This window comes from Crotalus tigris, unplaced genomic scaffold (genome assembly GCF_016545835.1).
Source record: "Crotalus tigris isolate CLP2741 ecotype Arizona unplaced genomic scaffold, ASM1654583v1 scf7180000017624.2573661763:2888555, whole genome shotgun sequence".
Lineage (NCBI taxonomy): Eukaryota > Metazoa > Chordata > Lepidosauria > Squamata > Viperidae > Crotalus > Crotalus tigris.
The window spans coordinates 2352302-2371852 of NW_024096519.1; the positions used below are offsets into that span (position 1 = coordinate 2352302).

The following is a 19551-nucleotide window of genomic DNA, read 5'->3' on the forward strand; positions in this document are numbered from 1 at the left end:
CATTTAGAAAATAAATAAGAGTTTAGATTAATTACTTGCGTATCACTGAATAATTAATTTTATTATCTAGTGCAGTAGTTGATCATGCATGAACCTGATATAAACATTTTGTTTAATTAATTCTGTTGTGCAGTTTATTCACAGGGAATTAATCTATGTCTATATTAGGTTAATAATGTAAATAAAGATTAAATTCTTTAATTTGTTTTGACTTGTTTTAAGGCTGACATTTTTTGTATTCTAGGCAGCAGGAGCAATCCGTCCTCTTGTTTCCACAGTTATTGCTTCCACCACAGATGGATGTTTAGACCATTCACTAGATCGTGCCAAATACAGAGCAAGTGAAATGCCTCAGGCTTTCTTATTTGATAAAATTCATCAAGCATACCTTCAGGTAAGTATTCTGGTTTTTGCCCTCAGTATAATAGTAAGAACTGAATTAGCTGTTTAGTATTAAATGCTTAAGTATTAAAAAAGAAAAGAAAAATATATAATGATTTTGGCTGTTTTAGGGAAGCTCTCCTTTCTTAGGTAAGGAAAACAAAATAAAAATGCTATGTCAATCATTTTTATCAGAAAAATACCAAAAAGGGCAAGCAAATATAACTACATTGTTTTTTCAACACTGGTCATACAAGCCAATCTTATAAATCTCTGATTTTTTTAAAGTATATTTTTAAATATATTCTGTAACTTTTTCAAAAAGAAGTTTCATTGGTAGTTTTCTACTCATCTTTGTTTCAAAAGGAAAATCTTTCAGAATTTTTAACAGATTTTTTTGGTACCTATGACCCTATACTTTTGCTTGTCACTTCTAAAAAGATCATTGCAAGTCTTAGCAGGATTCTTAAATCAATTTCCTGATTTAATCTCTGTTCATCTCTGATGGGAATAAGTGATTTATACTTAAGTCCTCTGAAACCAACTGTGTGACTTTGGGTTTTTGTTGGAATGTAGTCTGGATTTTCAAGGGGAAGAGGTTGTATTCTGGAGTGTAAAGAAGTAGCAAAGCTTATGTAGTTTGATTGGGAGAAAGTTAAGGCTCCTCTCTATATCTATAGTGATAAAAATAGTTGATTTAGTTTGGCAAGATTTATGCCAATAGATGAGAAACAATAAAAGACTGTTCAATAGTAATTCTACATGTTTTTTGGTTCATGAGGCTTGATAGGCCAGTAGTCTCTTTACTCAACTTATCTCATAGGGCTGTTGTTGTTGTGGGGAAAATAGAAGGACGAAGGAATATTACGTATCTTCACCATCTTGAGCTATTTATAAAAGTAATAAAGGAAATCATTTTTCTTTTATTCAAATATGAAGCTAAACTCACCAGGTAACATTTCATTCTTGTGGAAGATCTCTATTATCTTTAAGATATTTTTTGAAAATGATTGGAAAGTGAGTTAGTGAACTCAGTAGGCTTTAAAAGGCTCTGCCATGTTTGAGAATGTGATGATTAATATCACTCAAACATGCTGTCCTGCAGTCTCTTTTCAAAGAGCAGTCATCTAGACAACAAGTGGGCAATATCCTGTACCCTTTTTATCTAAACAGATTCTGTGGGACCAGTCTACTTCCAGTCTACTGTCTTCATTCATCAGAAGACATCTTAGCTCGCCGTTCCTCATCTTGAAACTATTCTGTAGTGTTTTTCTTGGCTAGGCATTTAGCTTGTGGTTTAATGCTTGATAGATCCTCACAGCCTTGTTTCTCTACTATGATAGCAGTCTATTATTTCCCAAGGATGTCTACCTATTACCAACTGTATCTCATTATCCATCTGTAACTAGCTGGAGGATGAAGGTTTTCTCAGGAAGTGTCATGTTATCTCTTATCCTACATTCCAATGATACAATTGAGAATGAATGAAATCAGTGGGGATGGAACTAGAAATGACATTGGCAAATTTGCAGTTCCAATTAATTCTGCTTGTTTCCCATGGAAGATTCCCTTCAATCCACTTTCTGACCTGTTTTTCTGCCCCACAATCCTCTTTTGGTTGAGAGAGACACAGGAATCCTGGTTTTTGCTAACATGATTTTAATGATTGCATACATGATAGCCTTTCTATCCTGTACAAACCTATAGGTGTAAATTGCTCATAATATGCCTGAACTTTTTAAATTTGTCTTAGTGAATATAACCTTATTTTAACAATATGTCTCATAAAGTAAATACTGTAGATCTTCCTCACTCACCTCAAGTCCAGAGCTCAATTTCAAAAACTGAAGAAAAAACTGAATTAACTTATACAATGTTTTGATATGCCACAGAAATTAAGAAGGAATGACAGCTCCTTCTCTAATGGACTGAATAGAACTATATTATTTCCAGATCTATCACTATCTCAAACTTTGAATTATTAATGAAATTCCAATCCATTTCTACACAAATTGATATTAAATTTACAAGTTTGATAATTGGCATATCTGGGATCCATAGAGATCTTAAAATCATGGAAGGGTTGAAGATAATTATTGCTATTTCTCTATAATTAAGACCTGAGACAAATGATCAATTTCATGATAAAAATAATTACAAAATTGCAATCAGAACTAGTTAAAGTACAGGGCAACTTAGTAGAAATAATTAAAAAAATAATTATTTATTGAACGATGAGTAGCGGAAACCTTTATTGAATTACACAGAAGAATGCCTTCAGGAATGCTTCTCATTGCCAGTTGATTTTAAAGTAAGATAGATAATGTTTACAGATTAAGAGCAAAAGGGAATCCCTCATAGAGACTCTTCCTTATAATTTTTAATTTATAAAGTCTAGTACTAGAGACCATATTTTACAGCTTTCAAGGTAAGCTACTAAATTGAAACACCATGGATAAATTATGATTTATCCATATTCCTTTACAAATGCTTCAGTTATGGAAAGTTTTTGATTTAATGCATGCATCTGCAAAAAGTGAAGTGTTGTTTTTAAATGAACATTATATTGAGTTAATTGTATATTTTAAGGGAGTTTCTAGAATTACCTTCTATTAGCTACATTAAATGCAAAAGTTAATGAAAAAGTTTTTATAACAAACTAAAACTTACTTGAATATCAGCGAAACTGAGATTATGTTAAGATGATGGTAGATTAGCTATCTCATTTTCATCAGGTTTTATTTTAACATATATTTATTGGAACAATATTTTTATGAGTATTCTTCTCTTTGGCCCCTTTTGAAGAACAAACTTACTCTAGAGGTGAAGGATAGCAATGTTCCAATATTTCAGGGGTTGCCATAAAGAAGAGGAAGTCAAGCTATTCTCCAAAGCACCTGAAGGCAGGACAAGAAGCAACGGATGGAAACTGACCAAAGAGAAAAGCAATCTTGAACTAAGGAGAAATTTCCTGACAGTTAGAACAATTAATCAGTGGAACAACTTGGTTCCAGAAGTTGTGAATGCTCCAACTCTGGAAGTTTTTAAGAAGAGACTGGATAGCCATTTATGTGAAATGGTATAGGGTTTCCTGCCAGAGCAGGGGGTTGGACTAGAAAACCTCCAAGGTCCCTTCCAACTCTATCATTATCATTACCATTATCATTTGAAATCTTGGCAAGTTTTGTAGTCTAGGTACACTAAGCAGATCTGTATCTGAAAGCTTCAAGGGTTGTTTTTTTAAATAGGAAAATAGTTATTTGATTCTGAATCACATGAGATATTGACCTATGGTATTACACTAATTTGAAAATAGTGGAGAAGATATTTTATTGGCATGCTTATGGTAAACAAGGGATCATCAGTCTAATGATTATTGTAAAGATTTTTAAAGATTCCATGTTGAGTATAACCCATGTACAATTTTCATTTGAGAAAATATGTAACACAAGAATGTATTAAGCAGTACAGGTTGTCCTTGTCTTACTACCACAATTGATCCCAAAATGTTTTGCTAAGTGAGACATTTGTTAAGTGATTTTTTCTCCATTTTCTGGCCTTTCTTGTCATAGTTGTTAAATGAATCACTGCAATTATTAAATTAGCAACATGGTTGCTAAGTGAATCTGATTTTCTCATTGACTTTGCTTGTCAGAAGATTGAAAAAGATGATCACATGAACGCAAGGAGTGCAACTGTCATAAATATGAACCAGTTGCCAAACATCTGAATTTTAATCATGTGACCTTGTGAAAAAAGTTATCAGTCACTTTTTTCAGTGCTGTTGTAACTTTGAATATTCACTAAATGAACTGTTGTAAGTCGAGGACTACCTGTGTTGCTCAGATGCTCTAGCATAGTGATGGCAAACCTTTTAGAGACCGAATGCCCCAAAACCTGCCCTGACCCCTGCTCCACCCCCATCCTGCCTGCTACATCCCCACCTGCAGGGCCATTCACCGCCTCCACGGCCTGCCGGATATCACCCAGGAAGCCCAGCAGCGCCATGGTGGCCACACCCTCTGCCCACACCCCGCAGCATCAACTGAGCATGATGGGCTGCAAGGGCGGAGTCTTGTCCCTGCTGCCCGGCTGCCATGTCCTTGGCTGCGCTGCTCCAGGGGAGCTGCTGGTGAGGAGGGGGCCATGGGGGGAGGCAGGGCTGGGGCGATGGCACACGTGCCCACAGAGAGGAATGAGTGCCGCCTGTGGCACGCGTGTCATAGGTTCGCCACCACTGCTCTAGCAGCTTCTGAGATATTACAGTTTTAAATTTATTAAAAGATGTATCACTTGAATGTAAAACAGATGAGAAAGAGAAAAGCAGAGAGACAAATGAAAGGGATTCCTTTTTCTGCTTATCTCAGCTCCTAAAGACATAATTATCACTAAAAAAGAAGAGACAAAGGCCTTATGATTCTAGGTTTGCCTCTCTAACTATATGTTCTTTGTATTTCAATGAGCTTTAGACTTAAACATAATCTTTGTCTGTAAATAGAAGTAGAAGAATAAAAAAGCCCAAGTAGTTTGGCTTTTACAAATAAAAAAATAATTAAAAAAAATCATCTCCTTTCAATTTTATTGCTTCATGGCAATTTTATTGATATTAACATTCCACAAGAACATTAACAAGAGATCTGAGCACACATTCTGTACTCCCCACTGTATTGCCGGGAAGGAAGAGTTTAAACAAGTTTTGTTCAGTTTTGATTAATGACTTCAGTCATATTTGTTAAAACATTAAATCTGAAATTGGTAGTCTGAGTGAACCTGAATGTTTTAGATAATTCTGTACTGGTTATCTCTTTGGCATGCTGATTTGTTATGAAATTTGCTGTTGCATAATAAGTGCATGGTCTGGACTATTTTTAAAAAGCTACAAAATACTGAGAAAGAAAAAATTCATCGTTTCATTAACGGATAATCTTAGTTTTATAACTTGCTTATCATCTTGCAAGAATTTTTTAGCTTCTGCAGAATATCTGTGAGCCTTTTAAAATAACTTGTCTATAATATTCTTTTAAGGTTTATATAATTTTTAAATGTTGTCATACAGGCAGCATACAAATATTGCAAAAGAGAGAGAGAGAAGTACCATTTAATGTTATATCAGTTAATGATTACTGATTATTTAATCAGATCTATTTGAATTCCTTCATTGCTTTAAATTAACATGTTAATTTGATTATTTACAAGCTGCAAAATGAAGAGTATAGCATTTTTCATAACTAGGGCACTAGATCATGTATATGTGTATTGCTACACACACACACACACACACACACACACACACACACACACAGTACAGTATGTTTTCTTTGCTATAAAAGCAATCAAGCAATAGAAACTGCACTGTGAAAAGACTAAATGCCAGTATCTGCTTCTTCCTACTGCAGGATCCTTTGATACTTTCATAAATCTTTATTTGATACAGTCACAGATTCCAGCATTACCCTGCTTTGATTCTTTCCATGATTTCTATTACATAAATACTTGCTGTAACTTAATAAGAGATATGAGATTCTAATTTGCTTCTGAGTAAATTCCATAATCTAGATGCATATTTATCCTTATCATACATTTTGGTACTTTACTAGTTTTTTGGGGGTTTGCCTTAAATTCTTTATCTTAGTATTGTGATTTATTTATGTATAACATAATGCCAATTTGCAATCTTGATACTGCTAGTATATTGAGTATGAACAGAGACTACAGGCAAATCCTCAATTTACACAATTGGAACTGGAATCTTGCTCTTGTGTGGTTATTCATGTGACCACTTTGCTCCTGGTTGCAAACATTAATCATCTCCTAGGTGGAGGAAGCAGAGGAGTTGCCTGGCTGGAGGTCATCTCATTCCTTGACATTACACACACACACACACATACACACACACACACACAGAGAGAGAGAAAGAGAGAGAGAGAGAGAGAGAGAGAGAGAGAGAGAGAGAGAGAGAGAGAGAGCTGAAATTCCCTTTTGACAGACAGTTCTTTGCCAATAAAAGGGCAGGGAAACAGGCCAAGGAAAGGGCTAAGAGGCAAAGAGAAAGATTTTGGATTTTTGCTGCCAAAGTTCAAGCAGGCATTGAGTTTGGGTCTCCTCAGAGGTGGGAGTAAAAGATTTTTAGCTCATGCCAACTCAGATTTTGATCCTCAAAGTCCAAGCCAGTCATTAAGTTGCATTTGTATCCTGATGCTATGAGGATACATTATATTAATAAATATCTAACTGAAGCACAGTGATAATTGTGAAGCAAAAAGAGATTGGATTCCAAAGTGATAGCTCAGCATTAAAATTGTTATCAATATAACAATAATTATGCTGTATGAATATAAAAATATTTGAAATACTACAGAGTTTACCTCTTTTCCAGAGGTTTGTGTGAGGTATTGTATTGTAGCAACATTTCTAAAGGATTAACCAAACAGCAGTACAATCTATTTGGTTGATATTCTGTATATCCACTGCTGATCAAATGCCATATTTTATTTTTAAAACATTCTATAATTTGTTCTTTTTGTTTTCCACAGTGTAGTGACTATGATCTGGATTATGGAACAGAATGTTTGCATCTAGCTCTAAAATATAGCAAAATAAATGCTAAGCTTATTGAAGGATCTCCTGACCTATGGAAGGTAAGAGCATTGCTATTGCTACTTATTAATAGTTAAACCTTTTCTCATAATGTGGAATTTTTTACAGGATGTTAATGACTAGGTGTTAACAGTACTAACTATAATAAAACATCTAGTCTTCTAATTAAATTGAATAAATTAATTATATTGTTTAATAATACTTGTGGTTCTGTTACTAAATACTTTAATAAATAATATTTGTGGTTATGGTTAATAAGGTCAATAGTAAAATCAATAGTAACATTTAAACATCTTGAAGGAGAAAGCATAGAGGAGAGTAGAAAATATTCTGGTAATATCAAACAGCAGGTATTCTCTTGCACACTGCAAGAGAATAACACAAACATAATGGATGGGTTTGTATCTTTTTCCTCCTGTTTTGGGGGGTAGTAGCAGAAAAGTTTTCTTTATATCTTAATTATGCAATATCAAGATTGGAGCTTATATTACAGTTACACATTACAAGAAATTGTAATTTTCTATAACATTTACCAGAGGATCTTTCATGGATTATAAATTGCACATACATGCAAGTTTGTGGTCTGCCAGGTTAGCTTCCATGTTTCTTCTAATTATATATATGATTGGGAGAAGAAAATGGAAATGAACTGTAGTCTTTAGGAGTTCCATTGGAAAAAGAGGGTAGTCTAGTCTCACTACTTGAATACTGCTAGCTGCGAATAAGGGAAGTTAATTACAGACTTATTTTCTCTGCTGGTGATTGGGACAGTCCAACAAAATATGTAGCCTTGGCAACAGCATCAACATTTGGTGGCAAAAGTAGGAATATAGTCAAGCGCTGATCTTGTCCCTTTATCATGCATTGCACATCTCAGGTTTAGCTATTCTGACTGGCAGGAGGAAAAAGCAAGAATGGCAAGTGTATTTTTTCATTCTTGTTAAGATATTTAAGTTGAATATTATGTTATAAGAATTACTAACATGAACTTTTGAAACCATCAGTCCATGGAGAGTATTACCATATATTAATTTTCCTATTTTGTAAATTTATATTGAATTTATTTTATTTGCCTCTCTATTGAAGAAAAAATGTTGAACAGTTAGAAAACCTAACTACTTATAGATGATATTACCAGCATAGGCAAATTATGCTGCCCAAATGAACCTACAAGCAATAACTAAATTGCATAGGCAAATTATATTCCAAAAACGATTAAACTTGGATTATAAGGATACATCTTGGCTCATATATAAACTTAAGATCTCATAAATTCAATTGAATTTCCTAGGATTTTGTTCATTACTCCAAAATTCACCCTATAATGCAGTTTTGAGGCTTGAAGTTAATGTGTCAAGTATTAAGACCTAGGTCTGTTCCTGGATTCTAATCTGAGGACTCAGAATCATATTTGACAGTATTGGCCGGCTGCCTCTGCTGTTGTCAGATAGAACCAAATCTTATTGGCATCGTATCTATATAGGGCAGTGGTGGTGAACCTATGGCACGGGTGCCAGAGGCGGCACTCAGAGGCCTCTCTGTGGGCACGCGTGCCGTCTCCCCAGTCCTAGGCCTTCAGCTGGATTTTATAAAAGCTTTTGGCTTTAGGCCTCCGCCGCCGTGTGCAAAAAAAAAAAAAAAAAAAAGGTTCAGTCAGTCAATTTCAACTTCTCATGGGAAAAAAAAGATCTTGCAAAGTTGGAATTGATTGATTGAACTTTTTAGTCCCACCATCTGCCGTTACCACCGCAGCCACGCCCACCCAATGGGCCACACCCAGCCAATGAGCCACACCCACCTGGCACCCGACGATGCATAAGTGGGTTTTGGATTGCAGTTTGGGCACTCAGTCTCTAAAAGGTTCGCCATCACTGATTAGGGCATTCCTTCCACATTTTAGCTTGCCTTTTTAACTTGTTTTATTATGTTCTTCATTTTGTTTTATTATTGCCTTTAATTATGTCTCTTTTATGATCTCCTTTTTGTAATGTCCTAAGACATGTTATAATCTCTCTAAATTTGAAATCATACTAATAAATGCTAAATTTGTTACTTTTTATGAGATGTTAAGTCATATATCAGGTGCCAGATACTTTTCATCAAGTAATGCAGTTGCATAATTAGATATCTTGTTTTATTGTCTTTATTGTTTTTACAATAAATACAATAATGAATTGCTTTATTAAATTACCCTCCTTTTTTACTACATAACCTGATCAAAGAATGTAATAAAGCTATTTTATTTGATGATATCATGGACATTAATATTATAATTTTCAGATATAGAGTTGTTACTGAATGAATTATGACTACTTTATTAATTGTAAATTATAATAGCATTGTTAAATGAAATACATACTTCTTTGCAAGGTGTCAAAAATTAATGCTCAGTAGATTTTAAATGCTGCAAAATCTCAAATCTTTTAGAAAAATAAGATTAACAAATTAGAAATTTTTGGAGGTGCTTATATATAAACAATTGCTTTTGGACACTGTTCTGTTTGCAGTTATAGATTAATATATTGATTGTTCTAGAAAATCAAATCTTATTTATCCTTTAGGTAACTTACAAGTGGGATCTTTTTGCAGCTGATTGTTTAATCAAAGGTATGTGTTTTTTCTTGTTCCTGCAATTTACATATTATTTTCTAGGCCGTGGACACAGTCTCCAATTGTTTTGGTTGCCTTGCAGTTCCTTCTACCTGAGACTTCTTTACAAATAATGGGAAAAGCTCCGGTATATAAAAAAGAACAGTAATTAGAATAAAAAATTTCTATAATTATATTTGTTAAGTCTGAAAATATATTAATCATTGAGGGTTGCTGTTGTAGAATGTAAATTTTGCTTAATATGTTATATTAGGGGGAAATGGTCAGTGAGTGTGAATAGCTGATAACTGATATGATGAATATGTATATGTATACGTATATGTACTGCCTTTGTGAAGAGCAGAAATGCTATTGTAATTATTTTTATCCCAAATAGCAAATATATTGCTGTCATATGCATTGGTGCCCTTTTGAGTTTTTGAAAAGACAGCATTGTAGATTTTTCTTTTTATTATTTCTGTATTATTATTATCTGTATTTCCCCATTTCAATAGAAGATCAAGTCAGAGAAAGATAAAGGCAGATTGGTATAAAAGTTATTTTTTGCAATTTCTTATAAAAGTAAGCTACTGTACATTTAGGAGTATTTATTAAATACAACATGGTTATCTTTCATTTGAATAGAACAAAGCAACTTGACCCTTCAAATACTGTTGAATTATAACTCCTAGCATAAACCATAAGAGTACCATTGGCTACAATATCTGGGCTGAGTGATTCAGCAGCATTTGAAGGCATATATCTTCCTTGTTTCTACATTAGAATAACCCAGTGATCATCACATAATTTGCTTTACAACTTCTGTTGGCAAATTATCTGGTTCATTAAGCCTAAGCCACATTGTATTTGTGTTTATTCAGATACATGAATAAAATTGACTGAACTGGCAGAGATGACAAAATTAACTATATTGATTAGAAACAATGGATTAGATAAATTTGTAACAGACTGGCAGCCATTTGTGGATTTTCTGCATGTTAAATATAATAATGTTGTATTTAACAGAGGTCTTTGAAAATTATTTTTGCTTTTGGGGTTCCTGTTGATTGCTTTCTTTATATCGTGAAAAAATGCTGGGTCGATTGGATTGATAGATAAATAGATTTTCACATCAGGGACATTGTTTTATCTAACACAGTATTTTTACTAGATATAGATAGGGAAGTTTATAATTACTTGTAGACTTGGTATGTTAAGGGAAGGACAATACATCATATATTTTTGATATATTTCTCAGCATTCAACCAGGGTGGACATTTATGTTTAATGTCAGTCATTATTAACAAATAATGTCATCATTTGTTATTTTTTTGCCCTTTTTATTAGTATTCAGTGTTAATTTGTTTCTTCTTTCTTCTTCCTCTTTTCTTTATTTTGTATTTTAACTTTGAAATAAAATAAAAATTTTGTAAACAAGATATATTAACATACTACTTTACAAAACAACATTGCATTTATTGTGCAGACTTGTTGTGCCCACCCATGATTAATAGTACAAGCTCAGACTTACAAGTTGTTACATCAGCCAAAAATGCCAAGACTAAAAACCTGAATTTAATTTATATAAATAAACTATTCTAAAACAATGATGATGTTTTTTCTTCTCTCAATGTACATTTCTGGGGAAATGGTCTACCAATTATCATATATTTATGTTTTTTATATTTCCATTTAATTTGTGTGTATTTGCAAATAAATAGTTTTTGACTTGGGACCATAATTAAGCCCAAATTATCTGTAGCTAAGTGATACAGTTGAGTTTTGCCCCATTTTATTGCCACAGTTGTTAAATAAATCACTGCAATTTTTAATAACACCGTTGTTAGGTACATCTGGCTTCCCCATTTACATGTAGATATTTGCTTTATCATTCATTTGTCTTAATTATAAATGCACCATAAATGGCATGATGTGAGGGATTGATGCAAATTATATCATACGTGAGTGAGGGGTAGTTTCTGTGTGGGGTTGTTTGCTTATTTCAAATGGGTTTTTTTGTGTTTTTTATGTTGTTGCCTAAAGTTTCTACTGATATATGGATGGCCATATATGTTTGTTAAATAAATATTACAACTAAATACTAAACAGAACGCTTGCATAGATATTTTTACAGGAGTTTCAAATAATAGCTTATAATTTATCCTGTTGATCTTTAAATTAATTGATCAAGTCAACTGGAGGAACATGGCCTAAAATAATTTAAACAAAATTAATATATCACTTGTTTTTAATTATTTGAAACTTATTTGATACTTTGTATTACAAATCCTACCAATGCAAATACATTTAACAAGTTTCAAATGCTTCAGGAAAAATTCAGTTTTTTCCCCTGTAGGCAGAATAACTGTTGATAAAGAATACATTCCATTCTATTAAACTGAACACTGATGTAGGTAAGAAAAACAAACAGTTTTATGTATAATGATTTGGGTAGTTGGGTAATGAAACATCTGCAAGCAAACAACCATGTTCAGAGAACACCAAAGATTCCACACAAAAAAGCCATAATAATTATGCATTTTTTAGTTTTTTTATTTCTTTTAAAATGTAGATTGGAAAATAATAGAATACTGATTTAATAAAAATAAGTCTTAATGCACTTGAAATAAAGCAGGTAGCAACTTGCTGGATGTGCAGACAATGTGGCGCATGTCTCTCCTTTTTCTTCTTATATTATTAGTCTGAAAATAGGGAAACCTCATTCTGCAGTTAGGATGACTCATTTATAAAAGCAGTTAGAACCTGGATAGCATAAAAACATCCTGAAAGAATCTCTTTAAGGATTTCTTGCCCGGGGTAACTATATCTTTGAACCTCTAGTTGAAACATGTAAGCTTGAAGATTTTAGTCTGCCTTTAAGATAGTCCCTAAAATATATTTAAAATTAGATGAAGAATTAATATTTTTGGAACTCTGATCAAATTCTTATGAGATATGACCTCCTGAATTCCAGTTTCAGCTTACATTTTTTTAAACCAAGCACCAAGTCATTATGTTCACAGGGGAATTGCCAGCAGGTACTACATAACTTTGTATGTCCTACTTGGACTTGTCACCTTGTCAGCATTTTGATGATGATGATGATTAAATAAAAATGCTCCTTTACATTAATGTTATCTGTAGTTGTTCTATTTCTCTCTAGTCCAGTTACTGTGTTTTAACTCAAAAATCCAGAAGAACATTATCTAGAGGGGCAGATAGCACCTTCATTAATAAAGTACCTATCAAAGGAAAATTCACATATTTATTTTAATGCTAAAACTCTTGGGTGGTAGATAGCAAGACTTTTTATTAGTAGTTATTCTTCACACATCCGCTTTATGGATTACTGCCTTGTCGTGGCGAAGGGGCTTGCGTAACTCAATGAAGCTATAAGCTATGCCGTGCAGGGCCACCCAAGATGGACAGGTTATAGCAGAGAGTTCTGACAAAATGTGATCCACTGGAGAAGGAAATGGCAAACCACTCCAGTATCTTTGCCATGAAAACCCCATGGACAGTACTAAAAGGCAAAAAGATATGACGCTGGAAGATGAGCCCCTCAGGTCGGAAGGTGTCCAATATGCTACTGGGGAAGAGCAGAGGGCTAGTACTAGTAGCGCCAGAAAGAATGAAGCGACTGGGCCAAAGCCGAAAGGACGCTCAGCTGTGGATATATCTGGTGGTGAAAGGAAAGTCCGATGCTGTAAAGATTTTTTCTCCATAGGAACCTGGAATGTAAGATCCATGAATCAAGGCAAGCTAGACGTAGTCAAAAAAGAGATGACAAGAATGAACATCGACATCTTAGGAATCAGCGAACTAAAATGGACAGGAATGGGTGAATTTAACTCAGATGACCATCAGGTATACTACTGTGGGCAAGAATCCCTCAGAAGAAATGGAGTAGCCTTCATAGTCAATAAAAGAATAGGAAAAGCAATACTGGGATACAATCCCCAAAATGACAGAATGATCTCAATTCGAATCCAAGGCAAACCATTCAATATCACAGTAGTCCAAATCTATGCCCCAACCACTGGTGCTGAAGAGGATGAAATTGACCGGTTCTATGAAGCCCTACAGCACCTTATAGAATTAACACCAAAAATGATGTCCTTATCATCATGGGGGATTGGAATGCTAAGGTAGGAAGCCAAAAGATAACCGGAATAACAGGCAAGTTTGGCCTTGGAATACAAAATGAAGCAGGGCACAGGCTAATAGAATTTTGTCAAGAGAATACGATGGTCATAACAAACACTCTTTTCCAACAACCCAAGAGACGGCATGGACATACAACATCAGATTGACTATGTGCTCTGCAGCCAAAGATGGAGAAGCTGTATACAGTCAGTAAAAACAAGACCAGGAGCTGACTGTGGCTCAGATCATGAGCTTCTCGTTGCAAAATTTAGGCTTAAATTGAAAAAAGTAGGGAAAAGCACTAGGCCACTCAGGTATGAACTAAATCATATTCCTGATGAATATACAGTAGAGGTGACAAATAGATTTAAAGAATTAGATCTGATAGACAGAGTGCCTGAAGAACTATGGATGGAAGTTCGCAACATTGTACAAGAGGTAGCAACTAAAACCATCCCAAAGAAAAAGAAATGCAAGAAAGCAAAATGGCTGTCTGAGGAAGCTTTGCAAATAGCTGAGGAAAGAAGGGAAGCGAAAGGCAAAGGAGAAAGAGAAAGATACACCCAATTGAATGCAGAATTCCAGAGAGTAGCTAGAAGAGATAAGAATGCCTTCTTAAATGAACAGTGCAAAGAAATAGAAGAAAACAACAGAATAGGGAGGACCAGAGATCTCTTCAAGAAAATTGGAGATATGAAGGGAACGTTTCATGCAAAGATGGGCATGATAAAGGACCAAAATGGCAGAGACCTAACAGAGGCAGAAGAGATTAAGAAGAGATGGCAAAACTACACAGAAGAACTATACAAGAATGAGCTTAACATCCCAGATAACCACAATGAGATGGTCACTGACCTCGAACCAGATATCCTAGAATGTGAAGTGAAATGGGCCTTAGAAAATCTGAGCAACAACAAAGCTAGTGGAGGTGACAGTATTCCAGCTGAGCTATTCAAAATCTTAAAAGACGATGCAGTAAAAGTGCTACACTCAATTTGCCAGCAAATTTGGAAAACTCAACAGTGGCCACAGGATTGGAAAAGGTCAGTTTACATTCCAATTCCAAAGAAAGGCAATGCCAAAGAATGTTCAAACTATCGCACCATTGCACTCATTTCACATGCTAGTAAAGTTATGCTTAAAATCCTACAAGCTAGACTCCAGCAGTATGTGGATCGAGAACTACCAGAAGTACAGGCAGGATTTCGAAGAGGCAGAGGAACTAGAGATCAAATTGCCAACATACGCTGGATCATGGAGAAAGCTAGGGAGTTCCAGAAAAACATCTACTTCTGCTTCATTGACTATGCAAAAGCCTTTGATTGTGTGGATCACAACAAATTGTGGCAAGTTCTTAAAGAGATGGGAGTACCAGACCATCTCATTTGTCTCTTGAGAAACCTATATGTGGGTCAAGAAGCAACAGTGAGAACCGAACACGGAACCACTGATTGGTTCAAAATTGGAAAAGGAGTCCGGCAAGGCTGTATACTGTCGCCCTGCCTATTTAACTTATATGCAGAGCACATCATGAGAAAGGCAGGGCTAGATGAATCAAACGTTGGAATTATACCACTCTAAGGGCAGAAAGTGAAGAGGAACTAAAGAGCCTCTTGATGCGGGTGAAGAAGGAGAGTGCAAAAGTTAGGCTTGAAATTCAACATTAAGAAAACCAAAATCATGGCATCCGGCCCTCTCAATTCCTGGCAAATAGATGGGGAAGAAATGGAGGTAGTGACAGATTTTATTTTTCTGGGCTCCAAGATCACCTCAGATGGGGACTGCAGCCAAGAAATTAAAAGACGCTTGCTCCTGGGGAGGAAAGCTATGGCAAATCTAGACAGCATACTAAAAAGCAGAGACATCACCCTGCCAACAAAAGTGCGTATAGTCCAGGCCATGGTTTTCCCAGTTGCAATGTATGGCTGTGAAAGTTGGACCATAAGAAAGGCTGAGCGCCAAAGAATTGAGGCCTTTGAACTATGGTGCTGGAGAAGACTCCTGCGAGTCCCTTGGACTGCAAGGCGTTCAAACCGGTCAGTCCTAGAAGAGATCAACCCTGACTGCTCTTTAGAAGGCCAGATCCTGAAGTTGAAACTCAAATACTTTGGCCACCTAATGAGAAGGAAGGACTCACTGGAAAAGGGCCTAATGCTCGGAAAGATTGAGGGCAATAGAAGAACGGGACGACAGAGAATGAGATGGCTGGATGGAGTCACTGAAGCAGTAGTTGAGAACTTAAATGGACTCCAGAAGATGGTAGAGGACAGGAAGACCTGGAGGAACGTTGTCCATAGGGTCGTGATGGGTCGGACACGACTTCGCAATTAACAACAACATTCTTCACACATAGTTTAATTCAGAAGAGTCATAGGGCAGCTAGTGGAATTTTTGTGTACAGAAACTTAAAAACAAATTGTAGTTGAATGGTTGAATAAGTATAATATTCTTAATTTAGCTATTGCAAAAGAAGTGTTGAATAAACATCTGAATCTCTTTTGTTTTTATCTACAGCTGTAAGCACACAACAGAAAAACCCAACAACTTTATTGTACCCTTTTATCTAATTTATACCTTTATTGTACCCTTTTATCTAATTTATACCTTATTATATAAAGAACAGTTTTTTTAAAAAAAAGTCCACTACAAAATAGCCTATAGAATATCTTTTAATATGGAAGTCAATAACCAATTGAACTTAGTGAAATACAGAGCTGTCTTATGAATATCCAGGAATAGCAACCAATTTTATGAATGAAAGACAAGATAGTTATGCCCAGAACAGATATCATTTTGACTCCTGAAACTATTTTGTACAATTTATCATGAACAATCCATAATATATTCCCCATATAAAATTTCAGAAGGTTAGCCAAGTTCTAAAGCTTAGAAATGTCATTAATATTAATAGTTGTCATCAACAACTTTCTGTTTTCTAAATACACAGTGATTTTATATAGGGAGACAAAAGATCCTGGAAATGAGGTAATAGTGAAGAAAATAATTCTCCCCCCTTCTTGTTCTTTTTTTTAAATTGTCTTTTCCAGATACTATATCACAGGAAGTTTGCATTATTACTGACATAAAGGAAGATGCTGTGCAAGTGGGATTTCTCCTTAATGAAAAAATGAAGAATCATGTAAAAGTAAGTATTCTCAGAACATGTAAAGACAATATATAAAAGCTGTTGTTGATCAATAACTCTTTGTGTTCAAGATGTTTAATATATCGACATCTGGTGGCGACAGCTGCGCCGATGGCGGCTTTTTTCAGCCATCCATCCTGGGAGGTGTCAAAGCCAGTTGAGACAGCGAGAAACAATTGTCTCGCGGCTTGGAACCTCTCTCCCCGGGCAAAGGGGAGGAGGTAAGCTTTCCTCAGATAGTGGTAGAGCTCCCCGAGACCCCAAAGCTTTTTTTTTTTTTTGGTGGTCGGAGGGTGAGAGCTCCCACGGACTCTGAGGTGTCCTCCACATTCCAGGATGCCTTTGCCCTGATTTTTAGACGCTGCTTCCACATCTGCGCTTAAAATGAATTTGTGAGTAAAATTTAAAGCAGACAGAGCTGACCAGGTGAGATTAAAATGGTGATTATTTTGAGACTTTAACTCTGGAAAAGAATTTATTTTTTCCTTTTTTTTTTTCAATTAAAGAGTGGTGAAAAATGGCGCTGAGATGTTGATTCTTTGAGTGAAAGGACCGGAACTTCTATTTGAAACAATGTAACAAATTTTGTATTTATATAAAATGCAAGAATCTTCTTTTTTCTTTTAAGGGGGCTTTTGTCTTTTTTCCTCCCCCTTTTTTGGTATTTGTTGATTTTATAAGATTTTAGCAGACTTTTTAACATGTGGTCTTAAAAATAAAATGGCTTCAAAGCGTCTCAGAGCTTCTGTTGTTTTTAAAGCCTCGGTCTTCCCAGTAATGCAGACAGCTCAGCAAGCTAAGTTTAAGTTACCACCACCTTCTCCATCGTTACCAGCATCTATACTTAAAGATTTATAGGAGGCCTTGGGAAATAAGGCAAGACAGATTAAAAAAGAGATGGAGGAATTTCTTAAAAATAAAATTAGGGAACTGAGAGAGGATATCACGTCTGCGTTTCAAAAGTTTGTTGGTCATATAGATCGACTGGATGATTGTATTGATGATGTTGTGGAAAATTTTGAAAAACTGGAAGATCGAATTGATAAAATAGAAAATAAGGCGGAAATAATACTGGATGAACTTACAATGTTACAATATAGAGACATGGAATTTGCTTTAAGAATAAGGGGAATGAAGGAAAACACGCAAGAGGATTTGAAACAAGTGGTGGTAAAATATATAGCTTTCATTTTGGGGGCTGAGCCTGAAGAAATACTGAGAGAGACGGAAAAAGTTTTTAGGGTTAATTCAAGGGTTGCGAGGCAGAGGAATTTGCCACGAGACGTGGTTATTTATTTTTCTAAAAGATCACTTCGTAATGAAATTTTACAGGCTTTTTATAAGCAGAGATTTCAAATTGTAACTCAAGATGTTATAATTTTAAAAGAAATACCTTCAAAAATTCTTAGAAAAAGAAAGGATTTTGCTTTTTTGACTGATGAGCTCAAAAAATGACAGGTCCGGTTCAGATGGGAGATACCGGCTGGAATAGTGGTGAATTATGCGGGGATATATCATAAACTTAACACAATTTCAAAGGCGAAAGATTTTTACACTTCTGTTTTGGAGGCGGGCTCTTCATCATCTTTGCGACCTGAGATTCCAGAAGAAAAGTCGGAAGGGCAGCCAGTTGAAGGTGCTATATTATTGGATGTAGGAGACATACAGGCTGAACCTCTGCAGCAGTCTCTTGTGACAGAAGATTTTTTTAAAGAAACCGAGAATGACTCGTGTAGCCTATAGACGTAAAATAAAAGAACAGCAGAAGGCAGATGTTGGAATAAAGAAAAGGAAATGATGAACTTTTGTAGTAGTATTTTGAGATAGAAGATGTTTTAAAGGAATACTGAATGATTTGTGTAATATGTAGAAGTGAAGAAAAAGAACAATAAATAGTATGTTTTAAAGGAATAGTGAATGATTTGTGTAGTATGTAGATGTAAAGAAAAAGAATAATAGAAGGTGACGATTTAGTGGAAAAGTTTAAATATTTGGGAGTATATATATTATAAATTTTTTAATTTAAAGTGTATAAAAATAATTATGAGATATTATGGGTAAATGTGTAAAAAATTCTAATGATCTCTGTTGGTGAGAATTTTAGTGATTAAGATGAATGGTTTGTTGAAACTTTTTAAGCAGGAGGGTATTAATAGATTTACTTAGGGGTGGGGAAAAAAGCAAATAGCCAAGTTTATCGAGTGTAAGTTTGTTGGTTGGGTTATATTGGAAGGAAAATTTTGTGTTAAAAATTTTGTGTTATGGATTAATGGTTGTTTAAAAGAAATATACACCTCAACGTGGAGATGATGGATAAATTACATGTAGAGTAAATAGAGTTGATATGGGATTAAAAAGTATTATTTAGATTATGAATAATTTTTAGTTTTTTAATTTGGAATTGCTTATATTGTTATTTTTTTCTTTTTTTATATATTTTATTTGCTTAAATTTGTTTTGTATTCGAGTTAAAGTACATTAGTGATTTTGTTATTTGTATAGTTGGATAAGTTTATTTAGAATTTGTTTGTTTATTTGTAACCCTGTAACCAGCTCTGGAAAGTGAGGGGGGGAGGGAGGGAAGGGATTATTTTAGGGGGGGATATTGTTAAAAACTTGTATAAAACTTTTCAATAAAAAGATGTTTAATATATCACCTCTTCTATAGTATTAGGTTTTATCATAGTTAAAAT

The 19551-nt window shown here is 34.8% G+C and overlaps 1 protein-coding gene across 1 annotated transcript in view; it reads left to right on the forward strand.

The window, feature by feature from the left end:
- The window catches only part of CRPPA (CDP-L-ribitol pyrophosphorylase A), a 55996-nt gene that overhangs the window by 23929 nt on the left and 12516 nt on the right, over positions 1-19551 (forward strand). The window contains exons 3-6 of the mRNA XM_039332829.1: positions 245-394; positions 6915-7019; positions 9540-9585; positions 16761-16858. Of these exons, the coding sequence (XP_039188763.1) occupies positions 245-394; positions 6915-7019; positions 9540-9585; positions 16761-16858 (399 nt within the window). The remainder of the gene's footprint in view (positions 1-244; positions 395-6914; positions 7020-9539; positions 9586-16760; positions 16859-19551) is intronic.